Source organism: Triticum dicoccoides, chromosome 1B, assembly GCF_002162155.2.
Source record: "Triticum dicoccoides isolate Atlit2015 ecotype Zavitan chromosome 1B, WEW_v2.0, whole genome shotgun sequence".
In the NCBI taxonomy this organism is placed as follows: domain Eukaryota; kingdom Viridiplantae; phylum Streptophyta; class Magnoliopsida; order Poales; family Poaceae; genus Triticum; species Triticum dicoccoides.
The window spans coordinates 50,450,009-50,467,159 of record NC_041381.1 but is presented as its reverse complement, the minus strand read 5'-3'; the positions used below and the strand labels follow the sequence as shown (position 1 = coordinate 50,467,159).

The following is a 17,151-nucleotide window of genomic DNA, read 5'->3' as shown; positions in this document are numbered from 1 at the left end:
GGGGGGGTCATTGTTGTGTGCTCCAATAACCTCGACATTGCTGGATCTGCTCTCCATTTTCTTGATTTCAAGGTCTTTGTCAAATTCCGGTCAATTTTCATTCAAATTTTGTTATTCGAGCAATGCATCCCGTGGTGTCCTTGGTGCCTGCTAAATGACGCCGTACACAGTTCTGGCAATGCATCCATCACCGTTGCAGCCACCTCTCTAAAGAGCTACTGGACAGACTTGTCAAGTGTACGAGCGGACAACATATACTGTAAAGGCCTAAAGGGGAGCAACCCTTGAACTGCACTAATCCGATGCAGCTGAAGCGGGTGTCGTGGCGGAAATAGTTTTTTCTAGCGGTGTCGGTACCTGCCGGTGGCTTGCTAGGCAATACAAATTAGATCCAACAGACAGAGTGATAATATGACAGGGATGATTGAAAACTGATTTTGAAATCGGTTGAAATTTTACCAAATTTTACACTGTTTTGGAAATAGTTTCAGAAACATTCAACTATTTTTCACTAATATTCCAATGTTTCAGTCATATTTCATAAACGCAAGCAATGTCTCTTATATGCTTTTTTCAACAAAAATGATTAAGTTTTCCGAAGTTTTCTGCCCTACGTTATAACAAGTTATTTTTTGTTAGGTGACAGTGTGATGCTCTATTTTACTCAGCTCTGAACTGAAACTGGAGTACGTGCCACCAGGGCTAGCCAGCAAAGGCAACCGCGGCGGGCACAAGCAGGGATCTGTTTCGACACATCATATTCCGTTCGGAGCCCGAACATAGAAAGTGCCACCCAAAGCTTTTTTACATGCTTACTTCACATAAGGCGGAAGGCCATTCGTGCCTGTTAGGTGAAAGGAAAAAAATATCACAAAACAAGATGTACATGTCCAGATGATATATGCATGACCACATGGCCAAAATGTATGATCTAGCTGCAAACTCCGACTATAAATGGTGAATCTAGGTAGCTAAAGATCGATAGCTCAGTAACATGCCGCCAAACCATTTCTTTTATTCTTAATCAAGTATGGGATGTTGGAGTGAAACAAATATCCTACATGGGCAGTGGGAAGGGCCAAGAGTTTCAAGTGTATGTGCATCGTGTCAGTTTTCTGGCAGAGTTTGGACGCCCTACACATCTAAATCTCATTGTTGTAGCCAAGGCCGTATGCATAGGTCGTCCAACCGATTTTGTCGTTGTTCCACTTGAGGACATGGACATCAGAGATGCTGCTGTGAGGGTTGTGGCCTTGGCCATTGAAGGCAGTGCTCTCCGACACCCAAACAAATCCTTCCGGCAATGGCAGGTGCCGGCTCTGGGTGGCGTCAAAGTTGGCAACGGTTGCTGCCATTGCACCCGACATGAAGAGCAGGACAAGAATAACTAGCGTGACCCTCGTGAGATGGCTCATGCTGAAGCACAGAATTGCTACTTCCCATTTTATAGTGGTATACGTGAGGGTCAAGTGCTCCTCTTCGATTAGGTTATGAGACAAGCAGTGAAAGTGCTCAGAGTCCTAAGTCGAGTCTGGTTGTTTCCTTCGAGTAAAAGTCGTGGACCAACTGGCATTGTTTGTTGCACTTGTGCCCAAATAGAAAAGGAAAGTGTTTGCAATTGGGAGGACGCTCAGCCGCTTCCTCACGATGCCACGTGATATGGCCCGCAGGGCCCACACATGTTCCCCTTTTTTAGATCAACGGGGAGAGACTTCCCCAACTTCATTACTCCGAAAGAAGCCTAATATACCAAGACTACTACAGGTGTTCAAACTTAAAACCAGACTCCAACAGAACTCAAAAGCACTTATAGTACTTGTACAAAATGAAAGAGAAACAAGAACGACCTCTCAGTTATCTTACCGCAGGAACAAGACAACAAGCTTTTACAGTACAAATACAAAACTAATGAAAAAAGAACATTTGGTAGAGTGTTAAGCCAGATGGCAGGGCGACAGGTGACCACAAGCTTCCAAACAGAGGGATGAAAACAGGGAACACACCTCTATAATTGATGATTGCATATAATAAACTAGTGGAGTAGGTTCCTCATACATTTTATTGCCAAACCAACGAGTTAGTATCTCCATTATACAGTGATGCTTTTGGTAATGGCTTCAAGCTGAAACCAAATGTTTCAAGGTCTCTCCATCCCAGACTTGACTAGTGTATGTTAGGGATGCCTAAACCAGCAAACTTTTTTCATGGAGACTAATGGCTAGTTTGTTGGATAGATTTTACTATGACCTTCAAGAAAGGCAATTGGCCATATGAGTATTAACCAAACCTACTGCCCTCTTGGGGAATTTTAAAAAAGACAAAAGATAAATATGAATACTGGCTAGACAAACGTTAATCATAGTCGGTCTGGCAGCATAGGAAAGCAGCTTGTCACTCCATCCTGCGATCCTTTTCAGGATTTTATGAACTAAAGGTTGAATATCATTTCTGCGAGTTTTTCAAAGTGTAATGGAATGCACATGTACTTAATAGGCAAGCTGGTACAAGTCAGAAAATTTTCAGGACATATTGACCTGTATTCAGTCGGGAAAATGAACCACACTTCTATACGATGCACGACGGTGCGATCTCAGAGTCCACACGAGCGATGGATTTCTCGCCGTCACATACAATCATCGCTAGAAACAGCTTTGCTTGTCACCACATTCGCTTCGAAGCTGTATATCAGGGACCTCTGATCCTAGAAACTGGTAGTACTAGTTTCTTTGAACTCCTTGCAGTTTATGCAGATATACATGACCTCGTGAACAATTTTGAAGCCTGCACACCTAGCTTGGTCAGAAGAGAGTGCAACCAGGTCGCCCATGAACTTGCTACACATGCTGGAGTGTTATGGTGAGCTCTATTTGTACGATGTTGTTGACGGCCCAGCAGGCCTTATGTAATGATTGTACTCCTACTGAAAATGAAATATGAGGCTCTTCCTTTATTTATCAAAAAAGAAGGAACAATAGTAAGAATGTGTCGCCCCCGTAAAACGGTTCTTTCACGCAGAAGGATCTTGTACTCCCACTAATTTTCACTGTGAGCCTCTGTCTCAATCCGTGAATCCACTCGGTAAGAAATTTTCCGTAGATGCAGCATTCCTCCTATTATAATTTCGTTCTAGATTTCGTTGTCACATTGATCCGAAGTTCCGAAAACCTAAAATCAGAGGAGCATGCTAAGAATTCAGTCGTAATGGGTCAGTAGAAGCTGAGATCGACACCGGTTTCGATACTCCACATAGATCCATCCAAACACATGCAGGTGACGCAACAGCATGACCAGGACTCTCTGAGTTCAGATCTGGTCGGTTTATGATGCTCTCTCCGGTACTGTAGACCTAACAAAGTAGAGATTTTACACTGTTTTGGAAATAGTTTCAGAAACATTTAATTATTTCAAAGTTTCAGCTATTTTCAATAATATTCCTATGTTTTAGTTATATTTCATAAACGCAATCAATGTCTCTTATATGTTTTCTTCATGAAAAATTAATTTCCAAGTTTTGTGCCCTATGTTATAACAAGTTTCTTTTCTGGGATATAGTGTGATGTTCTATTATAATCTGGTATGAACTGGAACCTACAGTACAGCCCACCAGGGCCAACCGGCCAAGGCAACCGCAGCTGGCACAAGTGGGGATCTGTTTTGACAGATCATAGTCCGTGCGGAGACCGAACCTAGAAACCGCCACCCATATCATTTTTACATGTTTACTTCATGTAAGATGGAAGGCCCTTCATGCCAGTTAGGTGAAAGTACGTAAAAAATATCACAAAACGAGACGGAGATGTCCAAATGATATATGCATGACTACATGGCTAAAATGGTATGATCTAGCTGCAAACTCCCAGTATAAATGGTGAAGCTAGCTAGCTAAAGATCGATAGCTCAGTAACATGTCGCCAAATCATTTCTTTTATTCTTAGTCAAGTATGGGATGTTGGAGTGAAACAAATATCCTACATGGGCAGTGGGGAGGGCCAGGAGTTTCAAGGGTACCGGCATAGTATCAATTCCCGGCTAGAGTTTGGACGACCTGCGCGTGTCACTGTCGTAGCCGGGGCCATGGGCTTAAGTCATCGAACCGATATTGTCGTTTTTCCACCTGAGGATATGGTCGTGCGCTTGACCGTGGAAGGCGATGCTCTCAGACACTCAACCAAGCCATTCCGGCAGTGGCTGGCTTGGGGTGGCGTCGAAGCTGGCAACGGCGGCTGCCATTGCGCTGCACCCGGCATCAAGACCAGGAGAAGGACGCCCATGGTTAATTGTTACTCTTCGATTCAGTTACGGGACAGCGGTTTAACATGCTCTAGGTCCAATGCCTGATTGTTCACAAGGACTGAGATCCACACTGGTTTATGATGCTCTCTCCTGTGCTGTATACACTTCACAAAGTGGATTTCTTTTTGTTTGGAAAAGAACATTCAGAAACTCTATGCAGGCAAGAACATGATTCCCAATTCAGAAATTATTGAGCGCAGACAAACATCATGTCCATACATACATAGATTGATAGATATAAGACACAGGGATCGATGGGCTCAACTGAGATCAACTCTGTTGAGGCTTCTCATATGAGGTACTCCGGTTCTTGTGCTCATGCCTCTCTGCGCCTCCTCAGTATCTCCACCCCGAGGTAGTCGACGACGCCCTGCACCGCGACGTGGGGCTTCCCGACCTTCACCCGGACGGCGGAGATCTGGGGAAACTCGAGCAGCGTGGTGCCGGCGATCGACTGCGCCACCGACTCCAGGAGGTTCCGCGACGGGCCTTCCACCACGCCCTTGGCTATCCTGCAGAGGAGTGACATTACATACTCTGGTGTCAGGAAGCTGAAGCTGAAGCTGTACGAAAAACTGAAGCTGACGAGACCGAGACGGGGTGGACCTGTAGATGTCGGTGTAGCTGACGGTGTGGGCGATGTCGTCGGAGTCCCCGGCGGCGGCGAGGTCCATCCAGGCGTCCACGTCGACCACGAACTTCTGGCCCAGCTTCTTCTCCTCCTGCTTCACGCCGTGGAAGCCGTGGAACTGCAGCCCCCGCAGGATCAGCTTGTCTCCGCCCATCGCCGGCACCTCGTCCTCCCCGTCCCCCGCCATGGTTGCTCCCTCCCCTCTAGAGCTGGGATCGATCGATTGGGCCTGGGCGTGCGCTCGCCCGCCGGCCGACGCCGCCTCCTTTAGAGCTGGCGGCGCAGGTGGGTGGGTGGAGTGGAACCTGGAAGATTCGGTGGGATATGGCCGGGAGCCTGCGGGTGAGATTCATTGTTGAAGGGACAGGCTAGGGTCACTCGACCGGGAAAAAAAAATCGGATTAGTCGATTTTTCTTTTGCCCGTCCAATCTAAATCGAACGGCCAGATCGCCTTCTTCCACCTCTCACCCGATATCGCTCATCGTCTTCCCCAAACCATCGCCCGTGGCCGGCGGCGCTCACCCACTGTCATGGTTGCCGCCGCCCCCGACCATCCCTATAAACCAGCTAACCACCCATACTCCCCGGCATTCAGGGCCGAGGCCCCGTCGTCCGCTTCCTTCTCACCTGAATCGGCCGACACAAATTTGAAATTCAGGCAATTTATCTCCGGCAAACCTGGGAATTATACTCCAGCTTAGTAAAGATGACAAGAAAAAGTATAAATGCAAAATTAACTCGCAAGAAGTGTAAATGGTAATGGAAGAACAGTGCAAATCACGCATCAGCAGCAAGTAAATACTTTGTCAAATCATCAAAAAATCATGGTGAATTAGTTCTTAGAAATTATATTGCTGATCATGGTGCAACTTGCATTGTTAAACTAGCTTGCCACGTTGGAATGAGCAATTCCATAAGATAGTTGCCCAAAAGGGTTACAACTGTATTTGCTTATTGTTCAGAACTGCACCATCAATAAGTAACAAGGAAAATTACAGCTCAAAAAAAGGAAAATGTAACAGAATAGCTTTATTCATCTGCGATCGAACATTGAACTTACAGAGGGCTTGCACAAAAACTGCAGCCCTCCACCTTAACCTACTGCCCACTGAGGAATAAACATACCCATATATATTAAATGCAAAAGGAAACTGAGACAGAAAAAGAAAAGTACAGAAGAGATGAAAGCAAGAGGAACTATGTAAGAAACTACTCCACTAAGCTTCCATCCAAGGTTGGCAAAGGGCATGCCCTATGTATCTTCCTAGTGTACATCATGCTTGACCAGAAGCGCAGGACGCCATCCTATGTTGGCGGCACCAGATGTCTTTATGCACCCAGCTTTCTGATGGGGAAGCACATGATTTGAATTTCAACCACAGCCAAATCGCACTTCAATTGCTCTCTTTCACTTCAACAGGCTTCGCAACTGCAGATGAATCTCCATCGGGGACTTTATCGCGAGAAGGGCTCACACTCTTGGCCTCGCCAAGCCGCACGGCCTGTGCGAAAGTCTTGGTGATATGACCCACCATGTCGGTGGGTACGGTTGAGGGCTTCTTGGGCTCAACAACACTAGGACTATTGGTGATATGACCCACCAGGTCAGTGGGCACAGTCGTCGGCTTCTTGGGCTCAGAAACACTGGAGCTGGACATCTGTTGTTGCTGATGCAGCCTCACCTTATTCTCCAGCAGGGCCTTCTCACGTTCCTCGTAAAAGTCAAAGTCATCAAGGATTGACACAACATCCTCATGGTCCTTGAAGATTTTCAGCATCTCCAGTCCTTGTTCCAGTTTCACCTACAATAAGCTCAATTTTTTAACATCAACTAGTTGAAAACAGAGCATTACCAACGTTAGCACTTGTCAGTTGCTCCCATGAAACCATGTATGCTGTATCCTACCAATTTGATGAGTGATATCATTATGAAATAAATAAGAGTAACTATAATAAGACAACAAATGTGCAAACCAAGTAATGAAGGAAAATGCTATTCAAAAGCATTGTACCTCTTGTGTGTCCCGGCTGTTGGTTACAGGCTTGTTCTCATTGTTCTCAAGAATTATATGGCGGAAGAGATTATTTGGAACATCCTTCACTATGTGCCACTTCACAGGGAACTGGCCAGTCCACTTATCTTGCTGCCAGTAGTCCACACTCTTCTCAAAATTCACTGGGCCGGTCATCTCCGCAACACCGCAGAACTGTGCACTAGCATTCACCTGCACATATTGGTCCAGTTTCCAATTCTCAGTGAGGAATAACATATGCAAAGTAACAAACAGAGAGCCCCTGAAAACACTGACAGGGAAACAGGATAAAGTTTTTTATTATTACCGAAAACAACAGAAAAATGGGACAATGTTCTTCCTTGTCCTTCACTTCACGATAGGCTGCGTCTAGTTTCTTGTTTCCATTTGTGGTGCTAGCCCAAACACCATATTTGATGCTCTTGTGCACATTATCTTCGCTGTATGATTTTATGATAAAAAATCTAGCATTTTTGTACTCGATAACAAAGTCAGCCCTGTTGTATGGCTCCTGGTTAAGTCCAACAGAAGGCTTCTCATCTTTACTATCATCCTCTGGTTGCTTCTTAGGCCTGGTGGCACGTGGACCCCGGCTTTGCTCATTGAGGAAGTCAAGTGGACCGTCACAGCTGCATAACAAAGAATTACCCCTTCCTCTCCTGCGCCCTTTATCAATTGGAATAAAACTTCTGCCATTCATGCCATAGCCAGGGAAAGGACCCCCGTAGTTAGTGGCCTGTGGGAAACCACCACTATGAGAGAAGCCTCTTCCATATGAGTCACCGGGGGTTCCAAAACCAAAGAAAGATTTCTGCTGAGGGGACATCTGAAATTGGGGAAAGCCAAGTTTAGATCCAAGTACAACGATTTAGATCCTGTCTTGTTATAATCACTAATAGTGTTGTTGTCAAATTATCATATACATCAGCACAGAAAGAACAGGTCATCATTCTAATATAAGCTCGTGTGTACACGTCCAGCAAGCGCTGATTGCATCTGGAAGCAGAGCTTCAGCCCAAATTGCAACTAGACAGTGTCAGGCTAATCTATTACAGGATTTGGCCATGTTTTTGTCGTTTTGTCATCATGATATGGCATATCGGAAGTCATTGCGTCCAAACTCTTCAATGAAAATGCTAGGTAGAGGAGTTTGAACTTTGAGTTTTATGGTAAATGTGAGAAGCATGAATGAGCGAACTAGGGGTTTAAAAGGCGCGTTACAAGAGTAAGAGACACATCAGATGGAGTAGTAGTTTTCTTGGGAGTATGTTTCTTACAAATAAATGCAGATAAAAAAGTTATTGTGGAAATATCTAAATTGCTATTATTCTTATATGACAAGAGATGTAATGTGAAAAGAATACCATCCCAGAAGCCATAGGAAAGTTGCTTTGTCCAAACGGCCCTGAAACACCACCAAATGGTTGAGGTGAAGCTGCAGGTGATGGAAATGAACCAGTTCCTTCTGACGATCTAAACCATTCTGCAAAATAGCAGTTCAAGGAACACAGTTATAATCACACCTACGCATGGGGCTTAAATGAAAATATTTTAAACAAAGCATGAGATAGATAATAACCCGGTCTTGGTCCAAAAAGGAAGCTGTTTGGGCTCAGAGTGTCAGCCATAAAAGCTCCTTGTGTTGGGTCAATTGGCATCATTGCCTCACCCTGTGATATTGGAGTAGGAGAGCTTAAATACGGCATGCCAGGTTGTACTGGTTGCTGGTAGTAAGGAGCCGAGAAGGAGAACTGCTGAGGAGAGTAGAGCTGACCATCTCCACTAACACCAGCCGGTACCGGCGTCCAGATAGGAGAATAATGAGCATAAGGGTCATAGCCATAGCCACCATGGTACATCATTGAAGGGTCCTCATTGTACACAACCTTCAAAAAAACAGTCAAACTGAGAAAAAGAAAACATCACAGAAATACTGGACAACTAAGCAAATCAACTTACCGCTGGACCCGCTTCCAATCCTTCCGCATAAGGAGGATATACATCCCATTCATTTGGAGGATTCTCATATCCTGGACCTGCTCATGCCATGCCACAGAGCCAATAATATCATTCATCAACTCAAGAGAAAAGTTCCAAAATTTCAGAAGACATTAAAATATGATGGCATCAAATATGCTCTCTCTCCAAAATAAAATTAGTAATTTAGTCAAACACTATATATGATAAATAATATCAAACTGAGCCTAAGTTCTTATTATTTCATTATTTGTTCACTGCAGAATGCATATGAATCCTTACAGGTCACAGGCAATTTCACAATAAATGACAACTTTCGAGATCCTTCCAGTACATATATTCCCAAATAGCATCCGATGGTGCTTCTTCGATTATTATCTCTTACTCCCTCCGTCCCAAAATAAGTGTCTCAACTTTGTACTAAAGTAGTACAAAGTTGTACTAAGTTTGAGACGCTTATTTTGGGACGGAGGGAGTATTAGTTTTGCCCTCAGATGATGAAGTATACATGTTAGTGTAAAAATATACTTCCTTCAAAAACAAGGGAATAACAACCATGCATCTAGAAGATACAACTTTGTATGTGCAGCACAAAATTTAACTCACCTTGGTAATAGAATGGCTGTGCCTGAGAGGAATACATGTGTTGTGGAAACACAACATTATGTTCCCCACCTATGTTGGATGTGCCAGCCTGGGCTTGTCCATCACTTGGTAGATTGATAACACTTGAATCAAGGGAAATAGTGGGTTTAACAGTTTTCTCATCCTTCGCTGGAATGGTCTGAGGTAGAAGAAGGTATTGCAACAATCAGAAAAGGGTGAAAACTTGTATAAAATATATTTAAAACAAATAATTACCTGCTCTTTAGTGTTACTAGCAAGAACAGGTTTCTGTTCGACCTCAATTCTTGGCTCCGGTGAATCCATAGTGCCTAAAGCAGGAAGATTCAATGAATTAGCTCTCAAGAATGGTAAATTAGTGATATCCTATGTAGCATAAAAGATAACACTGTAAAATAGTGTTGCACTTTGTAGAGTGCCGAAATATTATGGAAGATCAATTCACGGCTAATGTTTTGTTCGTTCCTTTTACTGGACCTGCCATTTTAAACAAAAGGCTCAATCACAACAAAACTATGCTAAAGTGAAGCTAAGCCTGCGTAAACAGCCCAAAGTTGCAAATAAGGATAGCTGCCTCACAGCATAGTTGCATCCAATTACCATAGAATCCTGTCAATCAACGAGTCACATGCACCACAGATGAATATAAACACAGTGGTTATGGGAACACAACACTCCAACTTGGCGTACTTAGTTGCTAATTCGGACACTTATTGTAGCCTGATTTATCATGAGGCTAATAGCAACAATCATGCATAATAAAGGCTGTCGTTCATCATTCACTGCCGTTCTATTTTTGTTTGATCAAACAGCATTATATCGCAATTGAGGCCTCCCCAGGCAACTGGGCCTCACACTGGATCACCAGGTTTCTGCTATGACACAGACATCCTACCATTACCCCCTGCTCTAGTCCAGCCTGCACCAACTATTCACAAGATATGTACATGATCATAACTATGCATCTCATTCAAGTGGATGAAATCATGCCTGGCCCACGCTAATTAAGTGCAGACTACAACACAAACCATGAACATGTGACAAGATTTCCATATGATAGCAGCATAGTACCCGACCAATGAGGTGCTTATTGCTACGCATACACGCGAACCAGAATAGTCAACACTCAAGACCAGTGCGTGAATGCACGAGGTTGGAGCTAAGGCAATTCCGTGAACGCCTTGGCTGGTCATCGAATCCAACTGCTGACAACTAATGTCCTTGATTTCATAAGTGCTAACAAGAGCTATGGCATGATCACGCAAGAACTAGTTCGCATGTAAGGCTGTAACAAGGCGACAAATCAGGCCGAGATCTCGTGCATCAACTCATTTAGCAGCGAAGATCTGTTGGATCGCCGTAACATCCTAAACCAAGCAGCAGCTACCACTAGCAATTGCATCAACACCACAGCATCCTAGATCAGCAGGCATCCCCAAACGAAGGTAATCGCCGTAACATCATAAGCCACGCAGCATCAACCACTAGCAATTGCATCAACACCGCATCAGCCTAGATCAGCAGGCCGAGCCTCAAACAAACTGCAGGATCCAACCAAATCTCACCGGCCATCGAGCAGACGATAGATAAGCAATTTCACCAAAAGCAAAACACTCACCGGTCCTTTCCGATCCGGCACGCGCCGATTCCATCGAGGGTCCGCACGCGCGCGGGAAGAAGAAGCAGAAACCGACCAATCACCACCGGTCTCCTCCCTGGCTTGGATCCCTCTGCTGCCAGCCCCGATCCGGTGGGTGCGGCGCTCCCGCGGTCGGATCGAGCTCGCCCGCTCGCGGCTACTCGGCGGGGTCCGGTCCGATCGGGGGCGCGCTCGGTCGATCTCACGCCCTCCCTCTCTCCATCCGGTGGCGAGAAGCCCGACGCGAGACGGGGGCGATGCGGGTGGCGGATGCGAGCCCGCTGCTCCGGCGGATCTGGGCCGGCTCGCCGAGGACTTCCCGTCGCGGGCGGTGGAGGGGAGGGGGTGGGAGGAGGACACGAGGGGAGACGCGAGCGCAAGCAAGAATAGCGCAGGCGGGTGGTGGGGGTCGGGACTGGCGACGCACGAGGCCAACGGGCCGAACCAGGCAGCCAAATATGTTTGGATCGTGCCCAAAAGGAATATTTTGGCCATGGCTGATGACTTGATCTGATCTTGCTCATGCTCAGATCATGGTGTCCATCTTTACCACTAGATCGGGTTCGCGCCTTGGCGCGAGGATGTCGGTCACAACGTTTTGGCAAAGCGTGTAACAATTTGTCGGTAGGAACCCAGATATAGCATGTGTAGACAACCAATTGTGTTAGAAACAAAACATGATGGTACTGAAGATGAACATCTGGTTATAAGACAATCAAGCTCGATGCTTTCATATGATCAGAGATAAAATACAGGACCATATATTACTTTTCACGAAAGAGAGAAAGGAATTAAAATCTAAAGTCTATACATGCCTTGTTCGGAGCAAAGTGAAAATAGCAAAATACCACCTTCACTACAAAGACAACCTAAAGGTTGTACATTTCTTGTTTAGAAGAACATCAAAAGGGCAAAAATACTAACGTGGACGATACAAAACAAAAGGTCGATGCTTCAATAACTACATAAACTTGTTGGGTACGATGTAGTGACCGAAGCTCGCCAGATAGGGCGTTTTTTATTTCATATGTTTATATGATGAAAAGCAATGACACAAAGGTTATGTATGTTACAGCAAAAGTGCAAAGGTTCAGTAGTTCATACATGCGTGATCGTGTGCAGGGGTCGGCCATATGCACGAGGAGGCCGTCAATCCGGCTTTGCTCGTCCGGTCCATCGACGATGCAGCGGGAGTTCGCGGCGCTGCAGCAGCGGGTGGCACCGCTCACCTGCTCTCGCTTCGATCTCGTGGCCGCCTGCATCTCACAAAGCCGCACGGACGCACTTAGCTATGCGGCCGACGACGAGGTGCGCATGTCCCTCATCGTCAACATCCGTGGCCGCCCCGGCACCCCTCTGCCGGCAGGCTTCTACGGGAACGCGTTCGCCTACTCCGCCGCGGCGACCACCGCCGGGGAACTCTGCCGCGGAGGCCTCGGGCACGCCATGGAGCTGGTAAAGAAGGCCAAGTCGGCGGTGACGTACGAGCACCTGCTGTCGTTGGTGGACCTCATGGTGGCCACGGGACGGCCGTTGTTCGTCGTGTCACGGACATGCATTCTGTCGGACGTGAGCCACGCTGGGTTCAAGAGCGTCGACGTGGTGTGGGGGGAGGTTGTGTACGCCGGCCCGGTCAAGACGGGCGAAGGCCCCATCCCCGGCTTGAGCACCTATTTCCTCTACTCCCCCAACGGCAAGGGGGGGAGGCCACCGTGGTGCCTGTCTGCCTGCCCAAGGACGCCATGGACAAGTTCCGCCTCGAGGTCCAAGCCCTCGCCGCCGGCGACCAACTTTAGTCTCTACCTACGGCCAGCCGGGGCAATCCGTCTTCGTCGTATATATGATGCCATGAATATGTCACTTGATACAAGTGTTCCCTCCGTTCTTCCATAATTCTTGTCGTGGTTTTAATTTTAGTTCAAATTAAATCCAAATCAAAGATTAAGAAACTGAAGGAGTGTACGGTACAGTAAGTATGGGTACCTTATTTAATTTTAGGAAAACACTTGTTTTCCACCGGCTGATAACAACGGGCCACTGGGCCACTGGATGTGGAACAGACGGGTTGGATGTTAGTATAAGGTGGCAGCCGGTACATTTCATTGAATGGACCTTGTAAGTCCTTCAACCGCGCAAGCAGTCCTTCCAATATGTCATCGTCTTCTTCCTTCTATACCAGTACACGGACGATTTGCAAGCAAGGGCTAGCGATTTCCTTCGTCGCCTCTCTCCCCTCCATCTCCCCATCTGCTGGGCCAATTTGACCTTCTCCCTCCTGTGTTTTGTACCTAGTTCTAGCTCCCTACAAGCGCCCCCCCTCTCCCTGAAATGGCCGCGCCACTAATGAGCGCTTACATGTAGCACCGTCATGCTGTAGATCTGGGCAACGTTGACCCAGCCATGAGCCATCGCCATCTTGTGTAGCAAAGTATCCAGAGCATGATCTCCTATTCAGTTATCCAAAGTATTAAGTTTATTCCCATTTGTCATTTTCCCCCAATTGCAGCAATTGACTAGCAAAGAAGCAAAGAGATCTGCTCGTTGTTCCCATACTCAATTCGTAAACAGTTTTCATATCTCCTGTAGCCTATAAAGTAAGATTTGTGCATGAATGTTATGACTTGTATGTGAAAAATGTTTACAAGCGAGTTAGCGTACATGTCTGGAGTAGATTATATTTTGAAGTGTGTTATTTTGATTCACTTAGTTGATCTAAAAATAAAACTGCACTTTGATGTCCAACAGTCCAATTGAACTTTCTGAAATCGTTACTAGTTCTTCTTATTCATGATTTTTTTTTCTTTGTTGCAATCCACATTCTAACAATGGTTTAAAATCAACAATACTGATCTAGCGTACATGCCTGGAATCATCTCACCAATTCTTGATACATGTAATTGTAGTACATGTGAATTTTACTTGTAGATGTACTCTGTCCGTCCCGTGGCTATCGCTATTTTTGTTCAGCTTGTTTCTAAACTAAGTCCGGTGCTTGCTCCTGTGCTTGCAACCGAGAAATCACACTTTCATGTTTCATTCTAATAAATGAAAGCAAGGGGTGTGCCGGTGCCCCTTTTCTCTACAAGAAAATATGATTCTTCACTTGATCTATAACAATTACTCCTGTGCTCGCAACCGAGAAATCACACTTGATTTATTAAAATGCGGAAAAGAAAGATAATTCCCAAATCTGCTTATTTATATGACAAAATTAAGATCTTTAATTTTTTTATGTACATCATTAGCTTGCAGGAATGAAGAGAAGACATTAATTAAGGTCTAGATCTGGAAAAAAAATATATTTTTGTAATGGCAGCAAGTAAGAACTTCTTTTTTGTAATCATAGATTTACAAAAAAATTGACCATAGATTTACCTAAGAAAATGCCAATGCATGTAACTAAAAATTACACCATTTGAAATTATGTTCAAATACGAATCCAACGATATAGTTCTTAGTGACATGCATTAACATTTTGTCAGTTAAATCTATGGTCAAATTTTGATACTACAAAATTGGAAAAGTAAACCAGGATGGAGGTAGTACTTGCCCTTAGAGTAACCATAGAGTTACTGAAGTACTCTAAGTTACTTTCCACTATGACTAGCCTAGGCTACTATAGTAGTACAGCATAAAAATGATGCAGGTGATCACGTGAGAAAAAATACTAAAAACATTTCTTTCGGTGCAGTGCGTAGATGTAGTTTTGAACACTACACTTGTCATCGTAATTTGGGAAAATTACGAAAAAATTGAGCTACATTGTGATTACCATTTACTAATAGGAAAGAGGTTTCACCTCGATGAGTAGCTTCTCCGTGCATGGAAAGCATGTAAGGAATCCAACAACTTGATCCAGATTGGGACCGATAGATTTTAGTGCTAAGATCTTCACTGTGTGCATGAACTGGGTCAAGCTTGTGGGAATCATTTTCTGGAAGACAGTCGTAAATACATCAAGAAGAAATTTAAAAATGTGAATTTCAAGAAGACTGAGAAGAAGATGAGTGCTGTACCTGAACGATTACGGATCCAATAAAGAGTTCGGAGAATTTGGCAGACGAGTACACCAACGCTGTCAATTTCGGCGCGTCAATGACCCTGATTTTTGTTGGACCTTCTAGATCCGATACAAGCAATCTCTTAAGGAAAGGCGCATTCTCAATGACCATAACATGGAACAGCTGGAGTGATCTCTTCCTAATTGATGTCTTGTTGCGGGGCCAGCAAGACACATAAATCCATCGAAGATTCGTCGAGGCGATGTGGAGGCTAATGAACCCGTGGATCTGCTCAAGATGAAGGTACTCGAGCGCAGTACAGCTGCGGAGCAGGTGCTCCATAGCCTTCTTCAAGATGACAATGTCGAAGAGGTCGAGCTGCTTGAGTTGAGGGAGAAGAAGGGCGGGCGCGGCATTAATCTGGGGAAGATAGCAGGAGCTGAAGCTGGCGCGGCGCAGCGTTGGCGTGAGGCAGAGCGCGGACGGCTGCAGAGAGCGACATCGTCCAGCTTCAAAGCTGAGCACCTCGAGCTGATCTAGGGTGGGGGATAAGAACAACTCGTCGAACTTGGGTTGGACCTTGCAGTTGGTACTGAACATGCGGATGTCAAGGCGTCTGGCTGGCCCAGGGTGCGGTGAAAGGATCTTGAAGACTGCGGCCATGCGTTTGCAATCCCCGTCGCAGAGGCAGCTGTCGACGGTGAGGTTGAGGGGGATGCAGCGCCAGAGGGGGCGCCACCGCCGGGAGAGCAGGGCGGTCCGCACGGCAGATTTGGTGGGGAGGAGGCCGATGATGATGAGCAGCATGTCGTCGGGGAGGCTGCTGATGAAGTCCAGGCTCGCCGGATGCGGTTTTGGCTCGAGCAGCCTCCGCTTGTTGGCTGCCTCGCCGTCCATCTCAACCGGCGGCGACGCCGGTGTACACGTTTGCTGGTGTGTGTTGTGTGCTGGGTGTGCGCGAGTGCATCCTTCTGTGCATGCCGCCGCGCAGTGGTGAATTGTGCGCGAGTGCGTCCTTCGTGCGCAAGAAGTTTGTCCTCAATGCGCTCTCAATTTACTAGCGTGCGGGGTGCTACCCCGAGTGGTTTCAACTTTGTTTCCTTCACCGCGTGTCAGATGGGCCTCTAGTTTACTTATTTTCACCCACTGCCACATGGGCCAGCACACCAAGATACAGAACACGAGCTGACAACGCAGCATGTGGATTGGTTGACCGGTCAACTAAACAATATACAGAGCTATACGCTGACACAGTGAGCGTATAATCCGTCGGTATAGAGAGTTCGAGTGAGAGGGGAGGCCCGTGAGAGATAGCAGAGAGAGAGAGAGAGAGAGAGCTACTCCCTTCGTTCGATAATGTAGTTACAACATTTTTTTAAAGTCAAACTTTTGAAACTTTGACCAAGTTTATAAAGAAATTACTTATATCGGCAATACCAAAGATAAATGATAGTATGAAGTAAGTACATGTTGTGATGAATCTAATGATCGTTCCAGATGTAAATGTTTTTCTCCACATATACCTAGTCAAACTTTTCTAAGGTTTGACTTTTCAAAACATCCATATGCTTATGGACGTGACAGAGTCCTTGACGAGAGAGAGAGAGAGAGAGAGAGAGAGAGAGAGAAAGAGAAAGAGTGAAAAAAGTTTGTGTGCGTGTGTGAAAGAGACATGGACAACACACGATAAAAGTGGAGAAAAAGCATGCGTGTCTTATGCAAACATATCACACATGCATCTTCGACAATGGAGGCAAGGTGAGGAGATAGTGTGTGGTTGTTTGGAACCGAGAGAGGAAGACCCCTAGCACGTGGCCAAGAGGGGTCTGACAAACAAGGGAGAGAGGTCGAGAGAGACGTACGGAGAAAATGCGGACATGGGGAGGAGAGAGTGTATGTTTGTCATAGAGAGATCCCCTGGCGAACTTGATGGGACTACATGGGTGGGAGAT

General features: G+C 45.7%; 2 protein-coding genes across 2 annotated transcripts; both read right to left on the bottom strand.

Moving 5' to 3' along the window:
• Positions 1 to 4,398: 4,398 nt before the first annotated feature.
• LOC119318347 (dihydroneopterin aldolase 2-like) lies at positions 4,399 to 5,275 on the bottom strand. The gene is made up of 2 exons (XM_037592895.1): positions 4,900 to 5,275; positions 4,399 to 4,805 (listed from the first exon to the last, which is right to left on the bottom strand). The coding sequence occupies exons 1-2, from the start codon at positions 5,109 to 5,111 to the stop codon at positions 4,610 to 4,612; spliced, it is 408 nt and encodes a 135-aa protein (XP_037448792.1). The 5' UTR covers positions 5,112 to 5,275; the 3' UTR covers positions 4,399 to 4,609.
• Positions 5,276 to 5,834: 559 nt separating this feature from the next.
• Positions 5,835 to 11,622, bottom strand: LOC119318339 (YTH domain-containing protein ECT3-like). The gene is made up of 9 exons (XM_037592886.1): positions 11,178 to 11,622; positions 9,797 to 9,870; positions 9,542 to 9,719; positions 8,918 to 8,994; positions 8,538 to 8,844; positions 8,323 to 8,441; positions 7,266 to 7,784; positions 6,938 to 7,150; positions 5,835 to 6,727 (listed from the first exon to the last, which is right to left on the bottom strand). The coding sequence occupies exons 1-9, from the start codon at positions 11,209 to 11,211 to the stop codon at positions 6,320 to 6,322; spliced, it is 1,929 nt and encodes a 642-aa protein (XP_037448783.1). The 5' UTR covers positions 11,212 to 11,622; the 3' UTR covers positions 5,835 to 6,319.
• Between the last annotated feature and the right edge of the window lie 5,529 nt (positions 11,623 to 17,151).

Excerpts from the sequence above, each read along its gene's own strand:
- LOC119318347 (XM_037592895.1), bottom strand. The coding sequence starts at position 5,111 with ATGGCGGGGGACGGGGAGGACGAGGTGCCGGCGATGGGCGGAGACAAG. Across the intron at positions 4,806-4,899 it reads AGCTACACCGACATCTACAG|GATAGCCAAGGGCGTGGTGG; the intron begins GTCCACCCCGTC and ends ACTCCTCTGCAG.
- LOC119318339 (XM_037592886.1), bottom strand. The coding sequence starts at position 11,211 with ATGGAATCGGCGCGTGCCGGATCGGAAAGGACCG. Across the intron at positions 9,720-9,796 it reads CTAGTAACACTAAAGAGCAG|ACCATTCCAGCGAAGGATGA; the intron begins GTAATTATTTGT and ends CTTCTACCTCAG. Across the intron at positions 8,995-9,541 it reads ACAGCCATTCTATTACCAAG|GTCCAGGATATGAGAATCCT; the intron begins GTGAGTTAAATT and ends TGGCATGAGCAG.